At 47.6% G+C, this 27,520-nt stretch overlaps 1 protein-coding gene across 2 annotated transcripts in view; it reads left to right on the top strand.

The window, feature by feature from the left end:
* DMRT1 (doublesex and mab-3 related transcription factor 1) overlaps positions 1-24,370 on the top strand; it is a 110,995-nt gene extending 86,625 nt beyond the window's left edge. For both annotated transcript variants that reach the window (XM_042964138.1, XM_042964137.1), the window contains exon 5: positions 23,222-24,370. In XM_042964138.1, coding sequence (XP_042820072.1) covers positions 23,222-23,376 — 155 coding nt within the window. In that variant the 3' untranslated portion in view covers positions 23,377-24,370. The remainder of the gene's footprint in view (positions 1-23,221) is intronic.
* The last annotated feature ends 3,150 nt before the right edge of the window (positions 24,371-27,520 follow it).

Raw genomic sequence — 27,520 nt, 5'->3', positions numbered from 1 at the left:
AAAAGTGTGGGTGTCTGTGGTAATAAAGCCACTGACTTCACGAAGTCACTTTCCCAAAGAATGTGACCAGTAAATGGCAGAGCTGGGATTCAAAGTCAGATCTGTCTTTCAAGCTCACATCCCCACCCCATCAACACTCTGTTATTAGGCAACTTGGTGGGATATAACGAAAGCCTGTCTCCGCTTGGGTTCTGCTGAAAAGCAGAGCTCAAGACAAGGACTGCTGTGCTGTGGTACGGTCGGTGGTAGTTCCAAGGAGGAAGAGTGAAGGAAGGAGGAAAGGCCAGCGTAAAGCTGTGTTATGATCTGAGTCACTGAGGACAGCAACAGGCGTTAGATCTGGAACCTTCTGAAGAGCTCCTGGAAACCTCTCAAAGTTGTCTACCTGGGGGTAAAGCAGGGGAAGCATCTATCCATAGGCTCCCATCCCCCACCGGCTAAGGCATCAAGCCCCTCACTCTGATTTGCACACGTGTGCCGGAAGAACTGTGGTATCCGTGGCATCAGAGAAGCCCTGGGACAGGAAGTCAGAGACCCACGGTCTGCTCTGGATGCAGGATGCTGTTGCAGGGACGTGAGTTCAAGCTCGCGTGGAGGTGTTGCCTCTAGGGTGTAAGTCAAACACCACGGGCACCTAGTGGTGTTTGCTTATTGGAGCAACTCCAATCATTTCAACTCACATATGACAGTGAATTTACCCAGCTCTGTTTTCCATGAAAGTAACACATAGCTGCCTGACACTTATGTCCTGGATTCCGGGTAGTGTGAATTATTTTTATTTCCTTAAATTCCAAAAGTCATTGGGATGGGGGGATACACGGCCAGTTGCCAAGTGGATTTCCTTTCCATCTGGGAACATCAGCCAGGGAAAGGAACTGGAAAGACTGGTGGAAATTAGCCCGTTGGAGATGTGCAGGTTCTGATTTACTGATGAAGTACCCCATTCTAGAGATGATTTACTGAGGTAAGAAAGAAAAGATACCATGGTAAAGAAATTATTTTTACCTTTCTTAACCAAAATATATGGATTTAACAAAAGATTAAAGGTATGAGTGAGCCGGGCGCCTGGGTGGCTCGATTGGTTGAGCATCTGACTCTCGATTTTGGCTAGGTCGCTATCTCAGGGTCACGGGATCGAGCCCCGAGTCGGGCTCCATGCTGACAGTGTGGAGCCTGCTTGAGGTTCTCTCTTCTCTTCTCTGCTCTTCTCCCCAGCTCACGCTGCTCTTTCTAAAATAAATGATGTGAAAAAAAAGCGACCCTTCAGAGAATGTGGTTGGTTGGGGGGATTAAACAGTGATTCATGGTCAAATGACTCTCTTTTTCTGTGTAACTTTTGAGGGGAGGGGTGAGACACCATTGGATAGTGGAGCATTGAGTTGGGTGTGTCTCAGACGTGGGTTATTGCATAGTGCCGCGTGACCCTGAACTTCAGTTTTCATACCTGTAAGTTGGAGGTAAGAGTATGCATTTCGTTGTGTTAGTGTGAATCAAGTGAAGTAATATATGAAAAGGAATTAGGATTGCATATGGCACGTGGTTAGTGTTCAATAAACTGTAGCACCTGTTACTGGTTTTCTGGTGATTCCATGATCTCCATTGAAAGTTCCGGATTGAATTTATGCGTGTTAAAGGAACCAAATCCAGGAAAGAAATGAAGGGATTAGTAGGGTTGGCTATGATCATCCTTTCCAACTTCTTCACACAGTAAGGACACACACGTCTAGGACTTTCTCTTATTTTCGGTATTCTGGCCCCCCTCTTTTGAGAGAGAATGATCTGGTAAATAACATGGTAAAATAATATTGGTTTTATGTCTTCGTCCTGATTATTTACATTTTAAAAAGACATCCGTGTTTATTCTGAAGAATCTTTCATAGTAGAATTTCAGATATTTAAGTCTGCGGGTAGCAGGTGTATTTTGAGGACAGAATCTCTTGTCCCCTGGATCTCAAATCACTTGTTCATAAGTAACCCTCTTTTTTGTGTGCATGGAGCCAAGCCTGATTCAAGCATCTGGGTTTTTGACTTGCTTTAAATTTGGCTTTATTCCAAATATTTATAAGCATAATATATCACACATTTATAACAGGCTATGCGTTGTTAGGTATTACTCTTCTATAATGTTTCAGAGACATCATAGTATATTTTTATTCTAGTTCTTTGCTTTGCAAGGTGTTTGAAGTTGTATTTTAGAAGGTTATTAACAAGATAATTTGGTGAATCTCGTTGCCTAAAGCAATACACATTGCAAAGTGACCAGCTTAACCATAGGATTGTTCAGACCTCTGTTGGATAAAGACCTGCTATGTCACAACAAATTGGCGGTATTAATGAAATGCATTGCAAATTTTATCAGCAAATTAGACCTTCTATGAAGTAGCATTTTCAAAAATCAAAATAGTTTACAGTGGTCCCTGTGAACAATATAACTAGGCTGTAGTTAATTTTTTCTTCCTACTAGTTTGCAGTCAGGAATTCCATGCTTCCATCAAGATGAAACTTGCTGTGTACAGCTATGTTTTGTGCCATATTCACCTCAAAAGTACCTTTTTAAGTCGTATTTAAGAGCAGTTAAAAATAATTTTGGAAAACTGGTTTCTCAGAACATGTTTGAGTGAACAGTTAAAATAACTCTTTTTTCCTAAATTTTTTTAGTGTTTATTCTTGAGAGAGACACAGCACAAGTGGGGGAGGGGCAGAGAGAGAGAATATGAAGCAGGCTCCAGGCTGCAAGCTGTCAGCACAGAGCCCATCGCGGAGCTGGAACTTCCAGACCTCAAGATCATGACCTGAGCCGAAGTCAGATGGCTCAACCAACTGAGCCACCCAGGCACCCCTAACTTTATTTTTTTCTTAGATGAACAGAACAGTGCTGTTTTTATTTTCTTTGTAATTCCTGATTTGTCTTTTTTTTAATACACATACTTTTTTTGTTTTTAAAGTTTACTTAAAAAAAATTTTTTTTAATGTTCATTTATTTTTGAGAGACAGAGAGTGGAGGGGTGGGGGCAGAGAGAGAAGGAGACACAGAATCTGAAGGAGGCTCTAGGCTCTGAGCTGTCAGCACAGAGCCCGATGTGGGACTCGAACTCACAGACCATGAGATTATGACCTGAGCCGAAATTAGGAGCCCAACTGACTGAGCTACCCAGGTGCCCCTAAAGTTTACTTTTATTCAAGCAGTCTCTACACCCAATGTGGGGCTTGAGCTCATGACCCCGAGATCAAGAGTCACGCACTCTCCTTACTGACCCAGCCAGGCACCCTACACACATATTTTTTAACCAGTGTAATTTTGCTGTGCGTACTGTGCTGTGGTCTTTTCCCTCATTTATTTAATTTAATTTATTTTATTTTACTTATTTTATTTATTTTATTTTATTTATTTTTAAAATGTATTTTTTTCAGTTTATTCCTTTATTTTGAGAGAGAGAGTGCGAGAGAGCGGGTGAGCATGAATGGGGGAGAGGCAGAGAGAGAGGGAGACACAGAATCTGAAGCAGGTTCCAGGCTCTGAGCTGTCAGCACAGAGCCCAACGCGGGGTTTGAATCCATGAACCATGAGATCAGGACCTGAGCTGAAATCAAGAGTTGGACGCTTAACTGACTGAGCCACCCAGCCACCTCTAAAACATTTTTAACATTTATTTATTTTTGAGAGACAGAGCACGAGTGGGGGAAGGATAGAGAGAAGGAGACACAGAGGCCAAAGAGTCCTGAGCTGTCAGCACAGAGCCCGAAGCAGGGCTTAAAACCACGAACCTTGAGATCATGACCTGAGCTGAAGTCAGGACGCTTACCTCACTGAGCCATCCAAGCGCCCTCCCCCATTTATTTTAACAGTTACCTCAAGAGCTAAATTCTTAATTTATCATCTTAGACTTTTTGCTGTGAAGTCACACAGATACATGTTTCTGTAGAAATACATAGTTTTCTTGGCTTTTTAATATAAATGCAGTTGTAACGTATCGTTGCTCACATACAGTTTTTTCAGATAACATTTGGTCTTAGAGATGTTTCGTGTTGGTTTATTCTTTCTCACTGGCTCCTACTGTTGTACAGTTTGGATGGACCACAGTTTATTGGTTCATTGTACGAATGCACAGTCTATATACATGTTTTTCTGGGGAGACACTAAGAAGGGGCATTCCGAAGAAAGCCTGTGTCTCAGATTGTATTAAATGTCACCCCATTAACCGCCACGCTGAGCTATACTGGTTCGCTAAGCAGCACTGTGTGAAAGTACCACTTTCCCCAATCTTTTGGTAGCATGATTCTATTGAACATCTAGATTTTTGTCAATCTGGTGGATGGAGAATGGAGTCTGGGGGTCCCTTTCATTTCCTTCGGAGCCAGAGCACCTCTTAAATGGCTTGGCAGGAAGGGAGGCGCCCTTGTCTAGCATCCGGGCAGTGCCTGAGGTACCAAGTGACTGGACCATTTTGTCCACCACCGCTTCCTCCTGTCCCTGCAGGAAAAGTACAAGAGCAGGTGACAGGTCACAGGCCTAGTCCCCCAGCACGGTCCACCTGTGCCTAACATACAGCTTGTACTGAATCCCAGTCCGTGTCCAGCTCTGGTACCGGCAGAGGTGCTCTTAAAGACCCCGAGCGATTCTTCTCTCTCGTAGCTGCTTTCTTGTCACTAGAGGATCTGGTCTAACAGGAGGCAGTTCAAAATACAGGAAGCGGGAGGCGATCCCACCCGCTTTCTGGATGATACGGTGTAGAGACAACTGTGTTTTCGGGGCATTTAAAAATGTGCTGTCCCCTTTGTGGGAAAGGCTGGGGGTGTGTCCTCTCTACGCTAAAGGGGTGTAGGGGGGTGTGTCCAGGTCTAAGAGGTCATGCGGATAGTGGTTGAAATTCACACGAAAGAGCAGTAGTTGACGATCCACCAACACTGAGCCCATCAAGATTGCAGAGACTCAGTCGGGTTAGGAGATTCCTCGTGAGAAATCTGCCAGTCTGGTTTCCACCAAGTCATCGTCACGTGATCAGCATTTGATTCTTTTTTCTTTAAATGTTTGTTTTTATTTTTGACAGAGAGAGCTTGAGCAGGGTAGGGGCAGAGAGGGGGGCACAGAGGATCTGAAGCAGGCCCTATGCTGACAGCAGCTAAACCGACAGCAGGCTCGAACTCAGGAACTGTGAGGTCATGACCTGAGCCAGAGTCCGGCGTGCCACCGACTGAGCCACCCAGGTGCCCCTGATCACTGTTTGGTTCTGAAGCAGAAGCTGTCACATGTCACCTGAAGCTACTTTCTATAGCAGCATAAAGAGAGATTCAACCTCCCATTTAGTGGCCGAATCCCAGTGATTGGAAGGAGCTTTTACTTAGATAGTCAGTTATTGACAGAAAATGTTAATGCCTCTATTAGGGAAGAAAAGGCCTTAATTTCTTGCTTCCGAACTAATCACTTGATGTTAAACTTCCCGACTCTGCTTTGTTCTGCTTTGTACTCTGTTAACTCTGACTTTGAGCTGGCACTTAAACCTTTAGAGCCTAAAAGAAATGGAGATTTAAGGAATCGGAACATGAGAATCAGAACACAGAATTTTAGTTCTGGAAGAGAAATTATAAGTCATTGAGCTCAGACCCTGAGCTGTAAAGATGTGGAAACTGAGGTCCTGAAGATAACTTGCCCAAGAGGCAGGATGGTCTTTTTTTTTTTTTTTTTAATGTTTTTTAATGTTTATTCATTTTTGAGAGAGAGAGAGACAGAGCATGGGTGGGGGCGGGGCTGAGAGAGAGGGAGACACAGAATCTAGAGCAGACTCCAGGCTCTCAGCTGTAAACACAGAGCCTGACACACGGCTCAAACTACCGAACTCTGAGATCATGACCTGAGCCAAAGTCGGACACTTAACCAACTGAGCCACCCAGGCGCCCCAAGAGACAGGATAGTCTTAAAGACAATACTGCCTGAATCCAGGAGTTAATTATTGTACTGTGAGCCATTTCCTGCCGCGGCGGCTTCAGATTTGAGCAGGACCCGGACTCTGTGTTAGTTTCATTGATTGATAGGTTCTTCCCGCCGGTGGCCGCGGTCAGGCGCCGCGGCATTTCTGTTAGATGTATCAGGAGCCCTTGATACTGCTGACCGTGAGGTGCTGGAGCCTGCTGGGGTGAATTGGTTCATTTTTCATCGTCTCCATCCTGACTTCATGAAAGGTCACAAGAGGTGGAATTGGATAATTACTTAGCTACGCTGAAAACTCACCTATATGGATGTGCCCAGAAGTGGGCGGTCTCGTGCCTCTCTGTGCTCTGGATGTGTGCCGGGACTGTGAGGTCTGTCACCTCGGTGCCCACCTGCCCCTGCTTCCTCAGCCCCCTCTCTTGTCGCCCTGTCACGGGTGAGCTTTGCTGAACCATCTTCATTCTCTCAGATTGGAGGAGGGGAAAAGCAAAGCTCTGACACTGGGAAGGGTCTTGTCTTGCCTTCCTCTCCTCTCCTGAGACTCCTGCAACCTGGAAGCAAAAGCTCTCTCGGACGCGTCCGTGCGTGCTAGCGCTCAGATTCCCAGTTCCTGTGGTTCTGTTTCTGACGCTCCTGCCAAGTACTCAGGAGTCTGTGGTGGAAATCCGCGCTCTGTCCCTGCTGGCCCAGGACGGACTGTCCTCTCCCCTGTGCTCTGCTGCTTTGGGGCTCACGAGGCTCTGCAGCGGAGGCTGCTCTTGAAGAGAATGCAGGCTTCTGCCAAGTGACTCCTACTTTATTTTCTTGAACCGCCCAGAATCTGACAATCAGCGGCAAACACATAAGTTGCCCCCAACCTTTCCCTCCACTGAATCACGTGACGGATTCCTCACGTCTCTTTGGCGTGGAAGACAGATTTAAAAGATGTGAGAATGGGGGGCCCTTGTGCAGCTGGTGATGCTTAAACTTCAAAGCTGTCTCTTTGAGCACAACCATGGCTTTCTGGAGGGGATCTCAGGCAGCAACTTGGTGAATGGGAGGAAGACGAGAGCTGGGTGCAGAGGGCTCCCTGGAAGGAGGGGGGTGTCTGCGGGAGGCAGGGGGAGACAGCAGACTGGTGGTTCTGCACTGTGGCCTTGTGGTGGACAGTCCGGTTCAAGGCCACTCAGGCACAGATTCTGGCTCTGACACTCCGCGCTTGTGTGACCTTGGATGTTAATCACCACCTCTGGGCCTCAGTTTGTAAAATCTGCCAAATGACGTTATTAATACCCACCTCCCCAAAGGGTTTTTTTTTTTGTTTGTTTGTTTGTTTTTGTGAAGGTAATAAGCAAAGTGCAGCCTGGAACACAATAGGGCTTCAATGAATGATAGTGATTATTATTAATAATTATGCTAATAAATAATGTGGGCTGAGGCTCATTTCACCAGCCTGCTTACCTAGGTCAGCACTTAGCTCCTGCCTGAGGCTGGGAGGTCCAGCCTTCCTAAGAATCCCTGTTTCATCTGCCAGTGTCCACGCCTGCCCTCATTAAAGAGCTGACTCCTACAGTTCCAGAGGGGGAGCTGGGTTTCCAGCATGGCCTGTGTTTTCTTTGATTTCCTTTTATCCTTCCTTTCTGCCATTTTCTATCACTTTTTTTTTTTTACTACAAAAAGAATACATGTTTATTAAAGCAAAGTAAATCCTTTGGTATATGATAGTTGATTTTGACACAGAAAGTTCTAAGTACTTCTACTATAAATGGATGACCTTGGTTTAGCATGATAAATTCCCCCCCCCTTCGCTCCCAAGCACATGGTTAGCTAATGCTAATATTTGTGTCTTTGCTTTTTCTCTCAATTTTACCTGGTTTAGTGTGAACGCTAGCAATATTTCCTAACAAAAATAATTAAAAGCTCATTCTATTCACTGCTCTGACAAATACGTCATGAGGATTCTGGAGCCTCAGTGAAGTGCTAGAAAACAGGAGAGTTACCGTTAGCGGGGAAATAATTGTCTTGTGACTTTGATTCTTTAAATACCAGTGGTTTTCTGGTCCGCCCTAGAATTGCATTCTAATGAAGCTCCAGGAAGGGAAGCTGATTATCAGCTGGAGAGTCTCTCACTAGATTTATTTATTTATTTATTTATTTATTTATTTATTATTTGAGAGAGAGGGAGAGAGTGCAAGAATCTTAAGCAGGCTCCACGCTGAGCTTGGAGCCCGATGCAGGACTTGATCCCATGACCCTGGTCATGACCTGAGCCAAAATCAAGAGTCGGAAGTTCAACCAACTGAGCCACCCAGGCGCCCCCCGGGGGTAGATGCTTTGAAAGGCTGGGACTTTGGCCTGGGATGGGAATGCAGACTGTGCATGGACCAGAACCTCACTCAGCAGGAGTGTGTCTTTGCTGTACATTACAAAAACTTGACCTCGTCAAAGCGAATCTCAGGATGTACCTGCTTAATAGCGGTACGGTCTGCATACCGAGTGGTACAGGCAATACTTTGGAAATTTTCCCCGCCCCCAGACGACTCGTCTGAAATGCCTAGAAGCCACCTCCTTGAAATGAACACATCCACGAGAGGGTCAAAGCGTGAAGCCTGCATTTACCTTGTGAATTAGTTTAATTGGATGCTTTTCATCAAGAGCTTCAAGGGGTTACTTGAAAGAATAGAATTCTGGAATGGGCTGAGGGGCAGGGGAAGGTGTAATTTGGCAGAGGGAGGACCAGGGACCACAGATTCTGAAGAACAGAAAAGAAGTGCAAAGAGGTGAAGAAGACACAAAGGCAGGCAAACAAAGAATTGAGAAAAAACACCACCTTCCTCCTGATTTTGCTTCCGATGGTCCCTGGGGTACTGATTATCTGCTCCCGTATTACGGAAAGGAACAAGCAGAGGAAGAGACTAGTGTTGATCGAATATTCAGTGTATTTTATTTTTAATTGCAACAGCCTTTAATCTTACTGTTTTTTTTATTTTTTTAATGTTTATTTAATTTTGAGAGAGAAAGAGACAGAGAGACAGAGCATGCATGAGTGGGGGAGGGGCGGAGACAGAGAGGGAGACACAGAATCTGAAACAGGCTCCAGGCTCTGAGCTGTCAGCACAGAGCCCGACGTGGAGCTCGAATTCTGGAACTGGGAACGATGAGATCACCACCTGAGCCGACAAGTTGGATGCTTAACGGGCTGAGCCCACCCAGCTGCCCCTGTTGTTTTCCGTTAATAGATCCTGAAGAGAAGTTCAGAGCTGTGAAAATATTCCTAATGTCACATCACCAGTGAGTGACCTGGCCAGAATCCGTTCCCAGGTGTTGGTGATTACAGGTGTCCCTGGTGTTTCCTTATGAGAACGGAGACTTGTTTTACTCACAGCTCTATTTCCTGTGGCTACAGTAGGCCTTGCAGGGCACAGAGCAGATGCTTAATAAGTATTCTAAGAGTTAATAATCAGTTTGTACCACACTGCCTTTTTTTATGCCTAAGAAGAGTTTTAGGTCATTCTGGAGGTAGAGGAGGAGAGTAAAAGGGACCAGTGCTAGTATTCGTGTTCCTAATCCTCAGCTCCCTAACAGGCCTCTTCCCACACGTTGGATATGAAATAAAGCACGTTCTGAAGTTTATGCTTTAAAGATGATGGTGTGAGCAAAAGGCCGGGCAGCACATAAACTTGACGGTTTATGCAATTTAAATAACATTTCTGATTCCCAGGAAGCTTGCCAGTTAACTGTGGAAAGCACTTCCACTTGTAAATTGGCCACTTTTGAGAGGAGCCGGTACCTTCTGAAATTAGCAGATTACTTAAGCTTGAAGGAGCTAAGGTCACCATTTGTTATGTGATTGCTCTTTGCTCTAAGCTTCGAGGGCAGCCAATAATGCAGAGTGCTGGACCTTCACTCTTGTTTTCAAATTAAAGATTTAATTACAGTCTTCACTGAAGATGAACCATGTGTGAAAATACCTGGTCTGCTTGGAATGGGGGATCGAGGAGGAGTGTGTGGGTTGGAGTCAGTGCCTGGGCATTTAAATACTTTCAACAGTAGCATTGAGGGTGAAATCAATTATATTGTGACCAAATGCTGGCCTGCTGCTTAGTCAGAGTCGGTGATATTTATATTCTTCTTGTTTGTCTTTTGTTTTTTAAAGCTGAAAGGTCTATTTCTTAGTAGTGATGAGACTACTTCTTATTGTGATAGACTACAGACTTGAATGTCCGAGACTTCAAAGGTTTGGAGGATACGTATCTCTGAAATATGTAGAGGCTTGCTTTGCAGACAAGTCCGTGGCCATTGTGTATTATGTGTCAGGGGTGCTTGTGAAGAGGATTGAGGCCGGAGTTCTCTGTACGTCTGTTGAATTAAGTCTGTTTATTATGGTGTTCTCATTCTCAATCAATAATAGGAAGCAGTCTTTGCAAAACCTATGTGATGGCGTCACATTACCTACCTTTTTCAGGGAGTAGTTTTAATAAGGTTCTTTCATTGGAGGAAAAAAAGTGCCTACGTACCTTTCAGTCTTACGATTTCACATCTCACATTTCTGTTAGTGTCTAGAGTGAAATTACATCATCCAAGGACTGAGTTTGGTTTTTTTTTAATGTTTATTTTAAGAGAGAGTGTGAGTGTGTGTGCGAGCAGAGAGGGGCAGAGAGAGAGTCCCCAGCAGGTTCCACGCTATCAGTACAGAGCCTGATGTGGGGTTCGATCTCACGAACCCATGAGATCATGATCTTTGCTGAAACCAAGAGTCGAGGCAGACGTTCAACCAACTGAGCCACCCAGGCGCCATGAGGACTGAGTTTAAGAGAAGATTCATGGTGCCTCATTAACTCTTGGTCACTGAGAAATGAGCGATTTCACATAAATGAATTCCCCAAATGACTGATCATTTCCCCTGCTGTCGCCAGAGTTTCCTGCCTCCCAGCCTCAGACAACAGGGAGGTTCATAAGTGGATCCTTGCCTTCAGCTTGCTGAACCTTTCTGGAGGATTCCGATTCACTGTCACGTGTCGTCATGGCTCTGTTGGCTCTCTCACCCCTTCCTGGATGTGGGACTGGCAGCCATGCCTCTCCCTTTCACTCCAGCTGCCTCCCCGCCATTGTTCTTGTGGGAGCTCACGTAGTGTGTGGCTCAGGGTGGGTTGGGGTCTAGGAAACAGATCCGCTTGCTTTGACCGGTGAGTCCTATCTCTCATTCGTTCATCAACTAGTATGTGTTGAGTGCTTACCAGACAGCAGGCTTTTAACTGGTGGCCACCAAAGGGCCCCAAAGACAAATATGACATGGATCCTCCCCTGTTCTGTGGGGAGAGTTGTTAGGTCAGTGATGGGAGAGGCGGAGAGGCAGGGCTAGGGAGGTGGGAGTGAGCACCACAAGAAAGGCAGAGGCAAAATACTCTGGGCCTTTGAGGAGGGAGAGGAAAGTAGCTTTGAGCTGGGTTTCGACCTGGGGAGACTGGGGGACAGTGAGACCAGCACGAGCACGTGTCAAAGGCCAGGATCCTGGGTCTGAGCTGGGGGTGGGGAGAGCAGGATGAGTCAAGTGCAGGGGAGATGTGGGCAAACCGGTTGCTGCTCCTCAGATGAGTCTGGGCTTTTCCAGATGCCACCAGAGGTGCTGATTGAGGGGAGATGTTTCTCTGGAAGTAGGGTGGCCGTTGTGGGGAAGGTGAAGGAGAGATAGCGAAGACAGAGCAGGACAACCAGATTCTGGTAGGTTAGGTACAGGTAATGAGGGTGGGATCCAGTCTGGGGCGTGGAGGGACAGAGTGAAATGGGAAGGAGAGATCTGAGGAAGAGCCCCATGGGGTTCACAGGAGCAGGACTTTGCCAGTGCTGGGAGGTAGGGGAGAGGTGAAGGGAGAAGTTCCCTAAGAGAATCCTGAGGCTTAGAGGCTGAGCCAGTGACATGGGCGTGCTCCGGACCCAAGAGAAGAGGGTCGTATTTACTCTGCGGGGAATTCACACAGTGAATTTACATTGCAGGAAGCAGCTGAGGGAAGACCGGAGCAGCCGTGGGCTGTGGGGATCTGAAAGTCGTGGGGGACCTGGAGGAAACCTGTCTGGGAATAAGACAGCCACCAGTTGGCCGGGCCTAACCCAGCGAATGGGCCGTGAGGCCTACTCTTCAGTTAAATTCTGTGGTAGTGAAATGGAGACAGCACACTAAGGGTAAAGAAGGGCAGGGAGAAATTGAGGCAAGGGTTAATAGGAAAAGACCTATTAGGACCTGTTAGGATGGCTGTAATTTAAACAAACAAAAGAATAAGTGTTCGCAAGGTTGTGGAGAAATTGGAACCCTGTGTGTTGCTGGTGGGAATGTAAAATGGTATAGCTACTCTGAAAAACCGTAACACCGGTTCCTCAAAACATTGAAAGTGGAATTACCATGTGACTTTTTAATGTTTTATTCATTTTTTTGAGAGCGCGAGAGCGTGAGCAGGGGAGGGGCAGAGTGAGAGGGAGGCACAGAATCCGAAGCAGGCTCCAGGCTCTGAGCGGTCAGCACAGAGCCCGACACGGGGCTCGAACTCACGGACTGCAAGATCATGACCTGAGCCGAAGTCGGATGCTTAACCGACTGAGCCACCCAGGCGCCCCTGAAAATGGGTTTACCATATAATCCAGCAGTCACACTTCTGGGTATGTTCCCCCAAAGAATTGCCAGCAAGGACGTTAGCAGATATTTGAACACCAGTGATATTACACCAGCATTTTTCATAATAGCCAAAGGCAGACACGGCCCACATAGCCACCGAGAAATGAGTAGGCAAACAAAATGTGGTGTCTACATACAGTGGAACATTATTCAGCCTTCAGAAAGACAGAAATTCTGCCGCACGCTACAACACGGATGAACCCTGAGGACATTATGCCAACTGAAATAAGCCAGTCACAAAACGACAAACACTGTATGACCCACTTCCGTGGGGTTCCCAGAGTGGTCCTTGCGCAAACACAGAAAACAGAAGGGTGCTCACTGGGCGCTGAGGGAGGAGGGAATGGAGAGTTCTCGTTCAGCGGGTGTGGACTTTTTGTTTGCAAGCATGAAGACGTTCTGGAGATGGCAAGTGCATCACAACGTGTGTGGACGTAATACCCCTCCACTGTAGGCTTAAAAATGGTTAAAATGTCCTATGTGATGTGCGTTTCACCACAGTAAAAAAGAAACGAAAAACAGAAAACGAAGTCCTGAAAGGGAAACCCAATCTGTTGACCAGAGGAAGGAAGAGCTAAATAAGAATTTGTCCCCTGCTTTGGTAAATACGTGCTGGTATCGGTTCCCTTCGGTTCAGAGCGGAGCTGGGCTGACGGGCACCCGCAGCCCCCCGTGCGGAGCCTTTCGCCCAAGGAGGCCACAGGCGGCCATTCCCGGAGCGCCCCAAAGGCCGCGCGGCTCACGTTGGCTTCAAGATGCAGTTGTGGAGGAAAGGAAGACCTTTTCTTGTCCACACATGAGCTCTTCTCTCTCGAAACAGAAAGTACCACAAACGTCTAGAGGGAAGAAGGCGCAATCACAGTCCCCAAATGCCTCATATCACCCACAGATTCACCTCACACAGGGTGGATGTCCGTTCTTGGGGGCTAAGTGAAAAGACAGCACTTGACCTAAAAATGATTTCAGAAATACATCTATTGAATTTTTTATTTTATTTTATTTTTTTAGCTTTTGGAGTCTTGGGCAAAGTGTAGAAATTCTCTTTTGGAAAAACATACACTCTGTGCTCTTATTTTCTTATTTCTGTTCACCCTTAACGTGAACCATTCCAAAATAGTGTATTCTCGCTCTTGTAACCTGAACTTCCCTTAACTGTCCATGATGGCGGTATTGTATTTAGGCGGTAAAATCACTCGTGTGGCTGTGAGTTAGGCATGTATGCTCCTGTCTGGAAATGCCTGGAATTTTCTGTCCTGATTGATTTCATCTGGCATATGTTTTATTTGGATGTGTCTGCTTCCTTATCCTGTACCAGAGAAAAATATTAATAATTACTAGTCTTAGATTTCCTGTAATGCTAGCCAGAAAGGGGAGTAACGAGTTGGCATAGAATGGTAGCCAGTACTGATGAGTTTTGCATTTGCTTTTATTTATTTATTTATTTTAATATTTTTTTTTAATTTTTTTTAATGTTTATTTATTTTTGAGACAGAGAGAGACAGAGCATGAACGGGGGAGGGTCAGAGAGAGGGAGACACAGAATCTGAAACGGGCTCCGGGCTCTGAGCTGTCAGCACAGAGCCCGACGCGGGGCTCGAACTCACAGACCGTGAGATCATGACCTGAGCCGAAGTCGGCTGCTTAAACGACTGAGCCACCCAGGTGCCCCGTGCATTTGCTTCTGAAAGAAGATGGAGTCCCCTTGAGGTAAAGGTAAAATAATGTACGCAACACAGTTTCCTACCCTGCTTGCTGGCATTTCATTTGGGGCACAATATTTACTTTTATTTTGTTTTTAATTTATTTATTTTGAGAGAGTGAGAGACCGCGTGTGTGCGCAAGTGGGGGAGGGGCAGAGAGAGAGAGAGAATTCCACACAGGCTCTGAGCTGTCAGTGTGGACCCCGATGTGGGGCTCAAACTCAAAAACTGTGAGATCATGACCTGAGCTGAAACCAAGAGTCGGACACTTTAACTGACTGAGCCACCCGGGCCTCCCACAATATTTACTTTCATTTTTTATTTTTAATTTTTTTTAGCGTTTTTTATTTTTTGAGAGACAGAGCATGATCAGGGGAGGGGCAGAGAGAGAGGGAGATACAGAACCCAAAGCAGGCTCCCGACTCTGAGGGGCTCTAACCCATGAACACGAGATTGTGACCTGAGCCGAAGTCAGACCCTCCACCGACCGAGCCACCCAGGTGCCCCAATATTTACTTTTAAATTACAAGCTGCAAATTTTATACAGGTTCTATTTGAGAAATGGCTCACGAACTTTCTCTTATGTCCACTTCGTGGCAAAACGTCTCAGAATATTTCTAAACGAAAAGCTTCCTTAACCGTGCATCTAAAGCTGCATATCTTAAATGTCTTGTTAAGTAGCACGTTTTATGGACGATGATGTAATCCCAAAGTGAAAGACAGGCCACAGGCTGGTGGTTTAGCCAGCAACCGAGTTCCTTTCAGGCCTTAGGTTCGAAGGCAGCATTCACTGTCCTTCGCCGACCAGCCCTCCCGGTAGTGGTGTGAACTCCAAACTTTGATCCTTTTTCTTAGCTTCAACAAGATGCCCATCAAGGTCGATGTTCCCATCAATTATATTACCCATTAAGGTCAAAGCATCTGTGATCCTTTCTTCCTCTCAACGTGAAGAAAAACACAAGGCTACTTGAAAATGTTCTCTTGTTGCAACATAATCTGGACAGAGCTGAGCTAGTTTTTGGCATGGCAGATGCCCCCCGCAGCCTGCTTTGTGAGCGTGAATCCTTCTGTATCTGAGAAAACCGCTTTCCCAGGATCGCGTGGAAAACCTCCTGCAGAGATGACTTTTGAGCATCTGGTTTGCCTGGTCTGCTTTAGTTTCTGAGATTATATTCCGTGTTTATGCTCTGTTTGCAAATGCAGCTGTCCATGTGACCACCCAGTCGCGGTGCCGTTCTTGGACTTGAGCTGTGTTTGCATTGCAGAGTCCCCCGGAACACGGTCCCCATGCTCACTAAGAGCCGGGCTCTTTGGCCTTGGCCCGGGCTGAGGTCCTGGTCCCAGGGTGTGTTTGGTGTGGCTTTTCTCTGCCTCTGTACCCAGGCTTTGCTTAGAGTCTGTGCAGTAAATACAGATGGAATTCAGTAAAACCCTTGCAGTTTATAGCCCTCAAAGCTGGTTTTAGGCTTGCGACTCTGGCCAGCGTGCGAGTTCGCCCCGTTCTGTGGTTACGGCGTGTCTTGCGAAGACTGAATTCCACGGTCTCTCCCACACGTTTGTCATTATTAAACACCCACTGTGCGCACTGCCCTGTGCCAGACAACGTGTGGTAGATGTTCTCCGTTTCAGCATGCCAGATGTCTGTCTTTTACCTGTTTTTGCCACGAGGCTCTGACGGCTCCACCTGGTTCAGCCCTGACTGCTGACCTGTTGACCTGGCTTCTGGAAGTCCCATGTGTAACGCCAGTGCTGTGCACGGTGCTGTGAAAAGCACAGACTCACAGGCCCCGGGGTCAACTTGGAATTAATTCATCGTAACTGTCAGTGTCTTGGTGTGCGCAGAAGGGCGAATAAAGTAAAAGTCCCCTTTCCCTGAACGTCAGAATTGAAACTTGTCTGAGAACATTCAGGGATGTTTGGGCTGTGTCATCACTAAGTCCCTCCCCCCCCTTTTTTTTTTCTTTCTCAACCAGAGTTAATACAAATCTTACTCATTTCTTGGTTCTGTGCCGGGCAGTGGGGTGCACAGAGTCCCTGGCTTCTTCCCGCAGAAGTTTGCGGACTCCTGCGGGGTTGGGGGAGCGGCGGGGGCTCATCGTGACTGACGAGTGTGTATATTCTGCAGGTTTGCCAGCCAACTATTTCGTCAGATTCTGTCTCCTCAATCCTCTAGTCAGCTTTGTGAGACACACGATTATTCTCCTTTAACAGTTAAAGAAACCGGGTCTCAGGTGTTTACTGAGGTGCTGGTGTCCGAGCTCAGAGCTCGGAGTCTTCTGGCACGGACTCTCGGAGGCTGCTGGGGGCAGCGGGGAGGGGGGTGGAGGCCGGGAGGTGGTGCTAGGGACAGGGCTCAGACAGTGCTGAAGTCCTGCTGCCCTAGCCAGGCCCCGCGTGGGGGTCACCATAGCCTGAAGCTTGGCAGGATTTGAATGTGGGCTTTTCGGCGGCATCGGACTTTACAGAGCCCCACCGCTTTGTGTAGAACCATCTACTCTGTTCCCGTTTTACAGACGAGGAAACTCAGGCATGGAGAGGGTACGGAACTGACCAAAGCCCGCATACCTAACAGGGGCTCTGCCCTGTTGCCCTCTGAGGGTCAGCTTCCGCCAGCCCAGCGAGCCCCATTCTCAGGGCTCCAGGTAGCCAGTGATTGAAGATTGGGAACCAGTGAGACCCCTACTTCTTTTGGGTCACCGATGCCTCTGCCCAGGACTTCCCAGAGTTCCCCTTTTCAGACAGACTTAGGCTCAAACACAAGAGATTCTTCCTGCTTCCAGATAGCGCTGTCTTAAAGGGATGCTGTGCGTGATCGTTGGACACCCTGGCTATGCTGCAGGTCCAAAGGAAGCAAACCTGCATTCCTCTTCCGGGCTTTCTCAAGAAGGCAACTGTGTATGTGGCCCAGGATGAATAGACCTTGTCCTAAATCCCGATTGAATTCCTGCACCTTCAAAGGCAAGAATCTTCTAACTTTAAGACCTTAAGACTGAGACTTGCAGACAAATAAAATGAGGCAACTGATTAATGTTACTCGGTAATTATCACAGTGGCCTGTTAATAGTCTCGTTTCACAGATGGGGAAACCGAGGCCCAGGATGCTTCCGTCCATCCCCCAGGCAGCGTAGGGGGTTTCTTCAGAGTCTGCTTCGTATTCAGTTCACCGAAGGGCAAAGGAGGGCAGAGTCAGCCAGTGTGAGGCTTTATCTCAGGATGTTGTCACCTAAGGGAAGTCGAAGCCACGCTGTACGGTTTTGAGACGCAGTGTATTTTGGTTAAAACACACTGAGGAAATGTGAATGTTTGGATTGTGTGGGTCACCAAAAATGCTGCCTCCCTCAGGTGGGCCAGCCCTGATGAGTTAACCCCTCATGTGCTCACTTCAGAAAGAGTTCAGGAATGAGTGAGTCAGCGAGAGAGTCCTCCACTACTGATGGGGACAGTTTGGGGTCAGGGAGCCTCCAGCAGCATCACCACTGCTGACGGGCAGGAAGTTTTGGGGTAGAGGTGTGACGGGTGGGGTCCTTGGAGGTGCCGAGCCCCTGTTAGGGCTGCTGTCGCGGGCACACTGCTAATTCATGGGCTTGCTCTGACACTCCAGTTGGTTTTATGACCCTAAGCAATAAGCCATGTAGTGGTTCAGGAGTATCTGTCTTGCAGAGGGGGCGTGGGGGGCGTCTGGTCCGAGAGGATTCTGCCCCGGGGTCCCAGGTCGGGTGCAAGGCTGAGTGGAGTCCTTCCTTCCTCTCGTTTTCGTTTTTTGGGCACTACATTAAAACAGTCAAGAATTGTTCCCTCTGTGTTGAACTCTAGGGGGGTAAGGGAGAAGGTTTGGCGTATCCTCGCCGATTTTGTGGAGCGGTAGGATGAGCCAGCTGGTGGGCTGCAGACCGCCAGGCCAGGCTGTGACTCGGGTCCTCAGCACCCGCCCCCCCGCCCCCCCCCGGGGCCCTCGCTCTCTCCAGCGTGCTCCTGAAGGGTGCTCCATGGGCTTCTGCTTACCTTGAGAATGAAAGTGTTCTGGCGTGATTTGGGGAGTTGTGTCTCCTTGTTATGCAAGAAATTTAGAGGGACAGAGGTACTGTTAATATTGCATAACGGGTACTTTCTCTTACACGTTCACTTCGTTTGTAGAAACGGCCCTTCCCAGTGCTTCAAAAGGTCGTGAGGGTTCCGTCAAGAGAGAAGCAGTGACCTGTGCCTGCTGCCAACCACAGGAACCTTCCTTTACCGTGGCTCGGCCACTTGTCTCGACAACATGCAGAGCACAGAACTGGCCCCTCTCAGAATCGGTGTTAGATTTTAGAACTGCCCGTGAAGACGTGTTTTCAAGGAAGGCGTAATCCTCAACAGCTCTCTCTTGTCACTGTCCTTTAATTACACTTAGGTTGGGGGAAAAAACACACTTAATTGTTTCAAAGATTTTATATATATGTATATATACATATATGTATATATATACACATACATATATTTTAGTAAATACATAGTAAATGGGGAGATTAATAAAGGGCTATTTTTTCTCAGCTTGTGGTTTCTAATTACATCAGTTACAGCTTTGCCCTCCCCTTGACTGGAGTGCAGGCATGAACTGGAAAAGAATGAACTAATCCGTGATAGATCGGGTTGAATAAAGATCTCCATTCATATCTTTACCTTTTATCCCTTGTTCCGAGTGCCAAGAATTAATGCTGTTTGAAAGTACAGACTGAACCTGCCAAGCTTCGGACTGGCTCAGATAATCCTAATTATTTTAAACGTTAGTGAGAAGGGGCAGCAGTTTCACAGCGGAAAAGAGTTCCATTGTGAAACATTAAATATCTGCTAAGTGGTATTGATTGGAAGGGATTTTATTTCCAAACACTACGGTTTGTCATGAAGCGGAAGAATTTGTTGTTTGAGAAATTTTCATTAGCTTTTTCATCAGACTCTGAGGCCAGCACTTTTGTTTTTCTCCCTGTCCCCTCGGAGGTGAAGAGTTGCTAACAATTGAAGAATGCTGCTTGCATTCTTATTTTTAAGTGGTTTCTTAGTGGGCGTTGAATAGTATTTAACATAGAGAGGAAGAAAAATTTTTCTCAAGCATGAATATCCTGTTTTCTCACATCATTGGAGGAGAATTATTCGTTCCAGCCCACTGACTTCCAACAGATCATTCAAGTTAAAAGTCAGGGGTCTTTGCAGTGTCGAAAGATTTAGCAGTTAGAGTGGTTTTTGTTTGGTTTTTTTGGTGAGGTGGGTTTTGGGGGTGGCGGTACGATGATGGTTGGATGGCGTTGCTGCCATTATCTTAAATTTTTTTCTTTTTCCCCAGCACCGGGAAGAGTGATTATGTGCAAGGTTTTTTGCTTTTAAATAATAGTAAAAGAAAGCCCCTCCTTCGGTGGACAAATAGGCTACTTGAGAGAAAACAGATACTGGGCTTGCTGGTTCAATCAAGGGTCAGCCCCGAGGTCTCCCCACCTTTCACTGGAACCGGAGAAAAGAGCAGATGGGCAAGTCTTCCTTTTTCTTACTTTTTAGGCTCTACCTCGGTCTCCAGAAGTCATTTCTTCCATTTCTGTAAATGCTGGGAGCCTGCCCGCGATGGAGGGGTAGCATAATCCTGAATTGTTTATTGCCTTGTGAAAGCTTCCTGCCCCCCCTCCCCGAGCTCAGCTGTCCCCATCCCCCCACCGCCCAGTCCCAGCCCGGAGGGAAGCACTGACATCTTCAGTGATGCAAATAGTCGTGTGTTGAGCATCTCTGGGCCAATTATTCTTTCTTTCTTTGGGTCTATTCCCCAGAGTGGAATTACCGGGTCAGAGGGGATGAACAGTTTTACGGTTCTCATTACATGTCACTAGATTGCTGTCCAGAAAGACCGAACCAATTTCTAGTGCTACCAACACTGTACCTTTCCTTACAGTCCCACTGACACAAGGCATTAGCATTTTTACAAAATAATTAAGAGGAACCTTTTGAGTTGAAATGAGCCTTGTGTCAGGCTCATTAAAATCAACTTAAAAAGCAGAAAGGATAACTCTGACTTTGGAATTTTTAATTGGTATAAAATGATTTACAGTGACCAATTACTACTCTTCCCCCAACAGAGTTTAATGAAGCTGCATTAAAACGGAGAGTGTACCTTTAAGGACACTACTAAAACACATTTTGGACATTCGTCTCCAGGATAACACTTCTGAAATCCTTAACTACTCTTAGGAGGGGGCCACACAAAATGAGTTCAGCAAACACTGTCCCACTATTCAAAGACGATGCCAAGCCTTGGACAAAAGTAAAAATAACATCGATTTAAATTTTGAGTGGAGAAACCCTGAAAAATGCTGACACTTTCCAAAACCGGTTGAGTTCATTTATTTATATCTTCCCTGAGTGCAGTCATGGATTAGGAGTGCTTGGAGCCTCCCCCGTCTCTGCAGGTGGCACTGTGTGTGTCTCTGTAGCCTGAGTCACAGGAATACTTTCCAAGAAAACACGCACAAGGCAACTGAGGGCCAAAGGGAGCTATCCCCACATTTCTTCCTTTTGCAGAATTCCCGCCCCTCCCTTTTCTGGTCACGGATCAGTTAAATGGGGGTAAGAGGTGCATGGCTGGGGTGGAGGGGCATCTCCTGGGTCAGCTGCTGACTGAAGGCAGAAGGCAGGCCCAGGGCTCAGAACGTGGCAGAGAGCACTCACTCACTCCTTTCTGGCCACTGCATCAGCCTGACAAGGGTCAGTTCTTTTGCCTCCTTAAACTCGCCACACGGAGATGAGGAGGGTTCCCAGGCCGGTGTGGCACCCAAGGAGGGTGGGATGGTCCGGGGGGAGCAACCCAGGGGGTGGTGCTGACAAGTGCCACACGCACGGGGTCCCCTCCATCAACCGGCGGGGGTGATTCTTTCAGTGACTGGTTTGAGGATTAAGTATTTCATTACAGCATGTGGCATTCAGAAAGTGGGGCAGTAAACCCTCTCGTCCCCAGCGCTTCCAGACAGAGAAGGTTCCATCACTGGTTTGAGGTGGGTTGAGGGCGGTGGGCAGATAACTCATACCCTCTCCCTGGTTGGTTCTTAGATGGCTCTCCAGATCTTTGTGTAGTTCTAAGATGTCAGAGCAAAGTGCCGCCTTTGGAAAACATTTCTTTGTATATACAACGTGCTGTGTATGTAGCACAATTCATAAATCATCTTGGATCTGTGGGGATTTTTAAATCCATGTAACAGTTCAAATGTAGCCTTTATGGACTGCAGTAAAATGAAGGTTTCAGGTTTTTTAGGTTCCCAGTTGTTTGGGTTGGCATGCATGTGTATGCTTTGTTGGTGTCTGTAAAGTACTATTTAACAGCGCTCCACTTAAAAAGGCTTACACACTATTACCCTTGCTTTTTAATTTCAGTTACTAAGCAAGTACTATCAGTATCAAAGGTAATTGTCTGTCAGGAAATTGCCCAGATTGTTTTTCAGATTTATTCACTAAGTTTCCAGATCATGCCTTTCCTTCTTGGAGGTTTTGAGGCAGCCCTACAAAACTCTCCGTTCTTCTGTCTGTCTGTCCATCCATATGTCACGTTAGAAGAAAGGAGCCTTCTGAGATAATTTGGTCCAGTGGAGTGGTTTTAAAGGTCCGCTTCTTAAATCCTAGCTCTGCTCTTTTAGTTCTGTGTGTTTCCACTAGCCGCAGCAAACCTTTTCCAAACCCATAACAAGCGTAAATAGTGTTCTCTTGTAAAAAGGTCTCTTTTCAGCACGGTAATATACCTTATTAAATCCCAAACATAATAAGTATTGATGGCAAACACATCAGGACTCGGTGCAGCTTCTACGATGATTTAGTTCCCTACAAATGACTTCAGCACTCCGTTCCCAGTGCATTTTGCTAATTACATCATAGATTTCCCTATTGATGAACACAAGCTGAATTAACACAGGAGCACTAATGTACCCTTTCACCATTATTGTTGTACAAGAAGCCGTGGCAGATGCTGGCAGTTAGTTACACAAACATTAGTATTAACGATTGGCCATTTGGAATTGGTGACAAACTACTGCCCGGCAGAATCCTGAGGCTGAAACCAATCAGGAAGTTAATGAGGAGAGAAATTGCCACTGCAGCTTCCCCTTAATTACGTTCACACTAGGCAGGAAGGGAGTTCTGGGGGTGGATCTGAACTCGGCTAAGGTTAAGAAGGTCAGAGACCCTTTTGCTTAAATTTTGTATCTAGTGTGGCTTGTGAGGTTGCAAACATTGTTGAGCACATTTAGCATCTTTCATATTTAATGTCAGTTTCCTAGTAGAGTTTTATGTTCACAGATTTGCTTTTAAAATCTTTACCTGGCTTCTGTTTTTGGGAAGGTATTAAACTTTTCATATTTTGTAAAAAGTTTCCCTCCCATTTCCTGCTTTTTGGTTTGCAGAAGTTATGTAAACAGCAAGTGTTTGTCCCTGTATATCGAAGAGAAATAACAGGAAAATTGATAAGCTATCACCTTTGCTTGCTATATGTTGAAAAACTTAGGGTTACCTGTCAAATGGTAGAAATACATGGGTGGAGTCTTGCTGGGGGTAATTTGTCGGAGGGATCATTTGACAAGACAAGTTCTATTAGCATCCTTTACATAAAGGGGAGGGGTTCAGTGAAGGGTGGAAATAGTTTCCCCAAAGAGGGGGATGCAGATTGGTTATTTTTTTTTCCTTATGCACATAAGTCCAGAATTCTGCTCCCTAACTTTCCCTTTCAAATGCAAACAGATAACTGAATAGATATTGTGCAGAAATACTGTTTTTTTTTTTTTAATTCTAAAGAAACGCTGGGGGTTGTAATGACTGCCTGTAACCACGCTTTGAACGCAGGATGGAGATGCAGAGTGCCTCTATCTTTGTTGAAACCTCACCGAATCCTAAATGTAGAAAGACTGGCTACTTTTAACGTGCTCTTCTCCCTCCCTGTCTTTCCCCACGACCCAGTATTCTCGCCGCCCAGCAGTCAAGATTCTGGCTTGGTTTCCCTCTCCAGCAGCTCTCCCATTAGTAACGAGAGCACAAAGGGAGTGCTCGAATGCGAGTCCGCCTCGGAGCCAAGCAGCTTCAGCGTTACTCCGGTCATCGAAGAGGACGAGTGAATGGTGCCCGATGCTTTTGGCGGTTCACTTGGAGGAGCAGGTGTATTCCATTTAGACACAGGGTTTGTTGTTCATACTTTGTCTTGACTCAGGTCGACTTAACTGTTGAGAACGTGTTTGGTTTCCACTCCTTAGAGCTTAGCCCAGGGGCCAGAATGTATTTGGAATAGTTTAGGATCCAGGACTACCATCCGCAAGAATTAAGTGCTTTGCTCACGGAGTTAGATAGTAGTATTCCCTCCACCCCTACTTTGTGGATGATACTGGTTTACATTGTAGTTTTCAAGAAATACAGTAATTCACTAAAGTAAAGCAGTACATTTGCATCTCAGTGTGTCATAATTAGATATTACCTCTGATTTTAAAATGAAATCTTAGGTGCCTTAGACGTTTCTATTTTAGTATTTTAATAAAGCTGCAAAAATATAAATTTAGCCAAATACCTGACCAGTGAGAAGAAAAGAGCAGACAAACTTAGTGATTGTTTTAGAAATCCACAGAAAGTCAGAGTAAATGGAAATACGGTGTGTTTGTGTTGCTGTTGGAAAAGCCGAGCCCTACCCCACCCCACCCCCCAAATCCAAAACATGATTGAAATACAGTCAGAAAAAGAAAGCCCCTGAGAACCACTGCCCTTTCCATAAAGGGTTATTTCAAAACAACACAATTGAAAGTAACCTCAGTAATGCAGAATTCCTGGATTTGTTTCTAGAATAATAGGAGAGTTTATCATACACATTCCTTCTGCTACAGGGGAAAAATAAATGGATGCAATCTAGACTATTTTGTAACCTTAGGTTGTAATCTGATTTGAAAATAAGTACATCTTTAAAAGTTACTACAGATTTCTGAGTTCATTACTTTGTTAAAAATTGCTTGTGGAGTACTTCCTTATGTAACAGAAGCCATCCTGAAATGAAACTAGTCTAAAAAAAATTCATTGTTCTGTGTAGTTGCAGCTGTACCTGAAATAAAAATGTTATTGATGACTGAATTTTCTGTTGTGTATATTTGGTGAGCGGTATTAAACAGGAAAAAAGAAATTACTTGTATTTTCTTCGCTCTGTGCTTTGAAAACATCTATTTGATTTCACCCCCATCTGTTGTAATCAATAACCTGACCATCTTGTTTTTTATTAAATGCACTTACTCTTAATTTCATCCACCAGTGGTTTTAGAGAGAATAATGTGGAGTTACCTATATAGGTTTGACATTATAAATCACTTCTTGGGGCTGAATCGTATAGTGGTATCGATTGATCCTGATATATCACAGAAATTTACTGTCACTTCTGTTTTCAATTAAAGATACAATCAGTCAGATAATGACTTAATTGGATTTTACAGAAGATTGAGTTTTATTGCCCAGTGCTTTACGAGTTTAGTTAAGGAAGATCATTTTATCACACTTGTCAGGCTGCTGCTACTGCAGCCGTGTGCCCTTCGGGGCGGCTGTAGCTGTAGCTATTGTGGCGGCGACGCCAGGAGGCTGCGGGGTGCGCAAGCAAGGGACCTGGCGGCGGAGTCGCCACCTCCAAGGCGTTAAGGGTGGCTTTTCTGAAGATGAAGATACTTCGTGCACTTGCTGCCCACTGCCCAGGCTCCCTACGTTTTTTGAATAATCCTGGCTTCCGCGGACCCAGGAGTCTTCCAGTTCCAGCCTTTCTGTATAGATGCCCCCAACACACGGATTTTGCGGGGTGGTTTTGTTGGAGAAGTCGGACACGCCCCCTCAGTGGGGCGGGGGGCGGGTAGGGTGCCTCCTCTGGGAACGTGCGTCTTAAGTGTTCCTACGTTTCTGAAAAGCCAGCGGAGCCTGGGTAAACTTGACAGGGCGCTGCCAAAGATTTGACCCAGCATCTTCTGGGCCCCTCCCTGGTGCCCACCCCTACGTCCCCAGGGACGGGCTCTGGTATCTCCCGCCGCGCGCGCGCATCCCGGCCTCCTGCCGCCCTGAGTTCGAGTTCTGCTCCCAGCTGCCGGCACCCAGGGAAACAGGCAGGTCGGGTGGGAAGCGCCCGTCCTTCGGAGAGGCCCCTCCTGCCGCTCCCAAAGCCCGATTTGGTTCTGAATCCCGCTACCCCCACAGGAGGGCCACTCCTGGCGCTAAAACCGGCCCCGGGGCCACTGCACCTAGGCTGTTTATTCCTGACTGCTAGGGAGGGAGCCAGGCCGGTCCAGGGTGCTCAGCTGTAGGAATTTAGCAAATTCTGAACGCCAGTAGAGCAACCGCGGGAAGGCTTGGTTGCTCCATTTTAACCATATTTGAATACACACATGTGAGGCACTTTAAAGCTTTGATCCCTTGTAGGGAGACCTGTAACAGCACGGCCGCATCCCCCTGCAGGCGATATCCCTGGAGTGTGCGGTATACACGTATGCCCAACACGTGTGTGCGAGTGTGGCCGTGCCAGGCATCCCGTGAGCATCTGGCGGACGGCCGGGACAGCCCTGAGCACTTAGGAGCGCTTCTGCTGCTCCAACGCGGGGAAACCGAGGCAGGATCGCCGCGCCTTCCCCTCCTGGACGCTGGGCAAACGAAACGCGCGGTCTCGGGCTCCCGCAGGAGCTGCGGGCGAGGGTGACCGTGCCCCTACTACAGGCGGACGCGGCCCCGGGCGGGCGCCTCACTCGGGTGCCCCTTGCTCTCACCCTTAATGCGCTGCGGGCCCCACCCTGCGGATCTAGGGCCTCAGGGAAAGCTGCCTGAGAGGCCCAGGGCGACCTTGGTGACACTGCTTTCCCGCTGCCACAGCCACTGCCACACCCATAGCGAGGGTTCCCTCCGAAACCCACACATAAAACCTCAGTTCGGGGCAGGGGTGGGAACCAGACCCGCCTAGCCGTCACCATTGTCCCTTGCACCCCGTGGAAACCGAACTGCGGCGCACGCCCAAAAATCGAGCCCCTCTCCGCTTCCGGTGAACTCCAGTGCTGAACCGGTTTCACACGTACACGTATATTGCACCTCATTTTGATGTTTTGCACCAAGTGGTATTAAAAGCGCTTCGTGGAAAGCGCTATGCGTCTTAAAAATACGCCGAAGGTCAACGGCTGCAAGGAGAGGGATCGTTCTCGGCTCCGTCCCGCCCCGGCGGGAAGTGGCCCGGGGCCCGAGGCCTTCGCCCCTTGGCGCGTACACAAGGACAAGGCCTGAGCCCAGCTGCTGCCAGCTCGGCCCGCTCGGGCCACTGCCGACGACTCGCGATCTTCGCCGGGGAAAGACGCCTCCTCCCCCTCAACAGAAACGCGAGAGGCCTTCGCTCAGCCCCTATTTCGTCAAGTTCTCCGCACTCCCTGCCCCAGAACAACCGGCAAACTTTCCAACAGTTCAAAGCTGCGGCCAAGGAGGGCTGCCTAGGACCCCAGGCGGGGGGGCGGGGTGAGCAGGGTAGGAGGCGGGGCGCTGGTTGGGCGGGCGGAGCCTCGAGTGCTCCGGAAGTCGCCCCGCCCAGGAGGATACCGAGCGGGCCTCGAGAGCTGAGGGTGTAGGTGTCGGCCCCCTGCCGTGGGGCGCCCTTCGGGTGCGCCGCTCCCAGCCTCCCAGCGTTGCTCTCCCGCCTCTGGTCGGGCCTCTGTGCGTAGAGTTCGCAGCCAGGTCCCCTGGGGTGCGGGCCGCGTCCGCCGTTTCCCATTATCCCCGGGACTCCCTGGGACGGAACTGGAACGTGTTTCTGGGAAGGCCGCAGAGCCGCCCACTTTCCCCGCAGCGGGGCTTTGTTACGGGGCCGCGGGGCGACAGCGGGGGCGGAGGGAGAAGAGCGTTCTGGAAGAGTGGCTCGTCCTGGGGAAGAACTGCACCGGCGCCCTGAGAGCGGGCACTGGAGCAAAGATTCTGTGCCCCTTGAACGTTACTCGAAGTACCTAAAAAGATTTCCCTGGCCTTTTTGTTTGGTTTTGCTTTGAGCGTTCAAGTCCAAGGGAAACACGATCTTTAAAATGGTCTCAGGTCCGCGCCGCTCTCGTTTTCCTTCGGAGAGTACAAGCTGCTTTTCCCCCTTTGCTCAGAAGGCGCGCGGGTTTGCAGGCCGCCCCACTGCGAGCCTCTAGCGAGGCGGGTAGGGACGGCATCGACGCCGCAGCCCACCCCGGCCTCCCGCTGCCCCGCGGGGGTGAGTAGGCAGGGCCCAAGAGCCCCACCTCT

Source organism: Panthera tigris, chromosome D4 (genome assembly GCF_018350195.1).
Source record: "Panthera tigris isolate Pti1 chromosome D4, P.tigris_Pti1_mat1.1, whole genome shotgun sequence".
NCBI lineage: Eukaryota > Metazoa > Chordata > Mammalia > Carnivora > Felidae > Panthera > Panthera tigris.
Note: the sequence above shows the minus strand (reverse complement) of the source record. Positions and strands in the feature narration are given on the sequence as shown.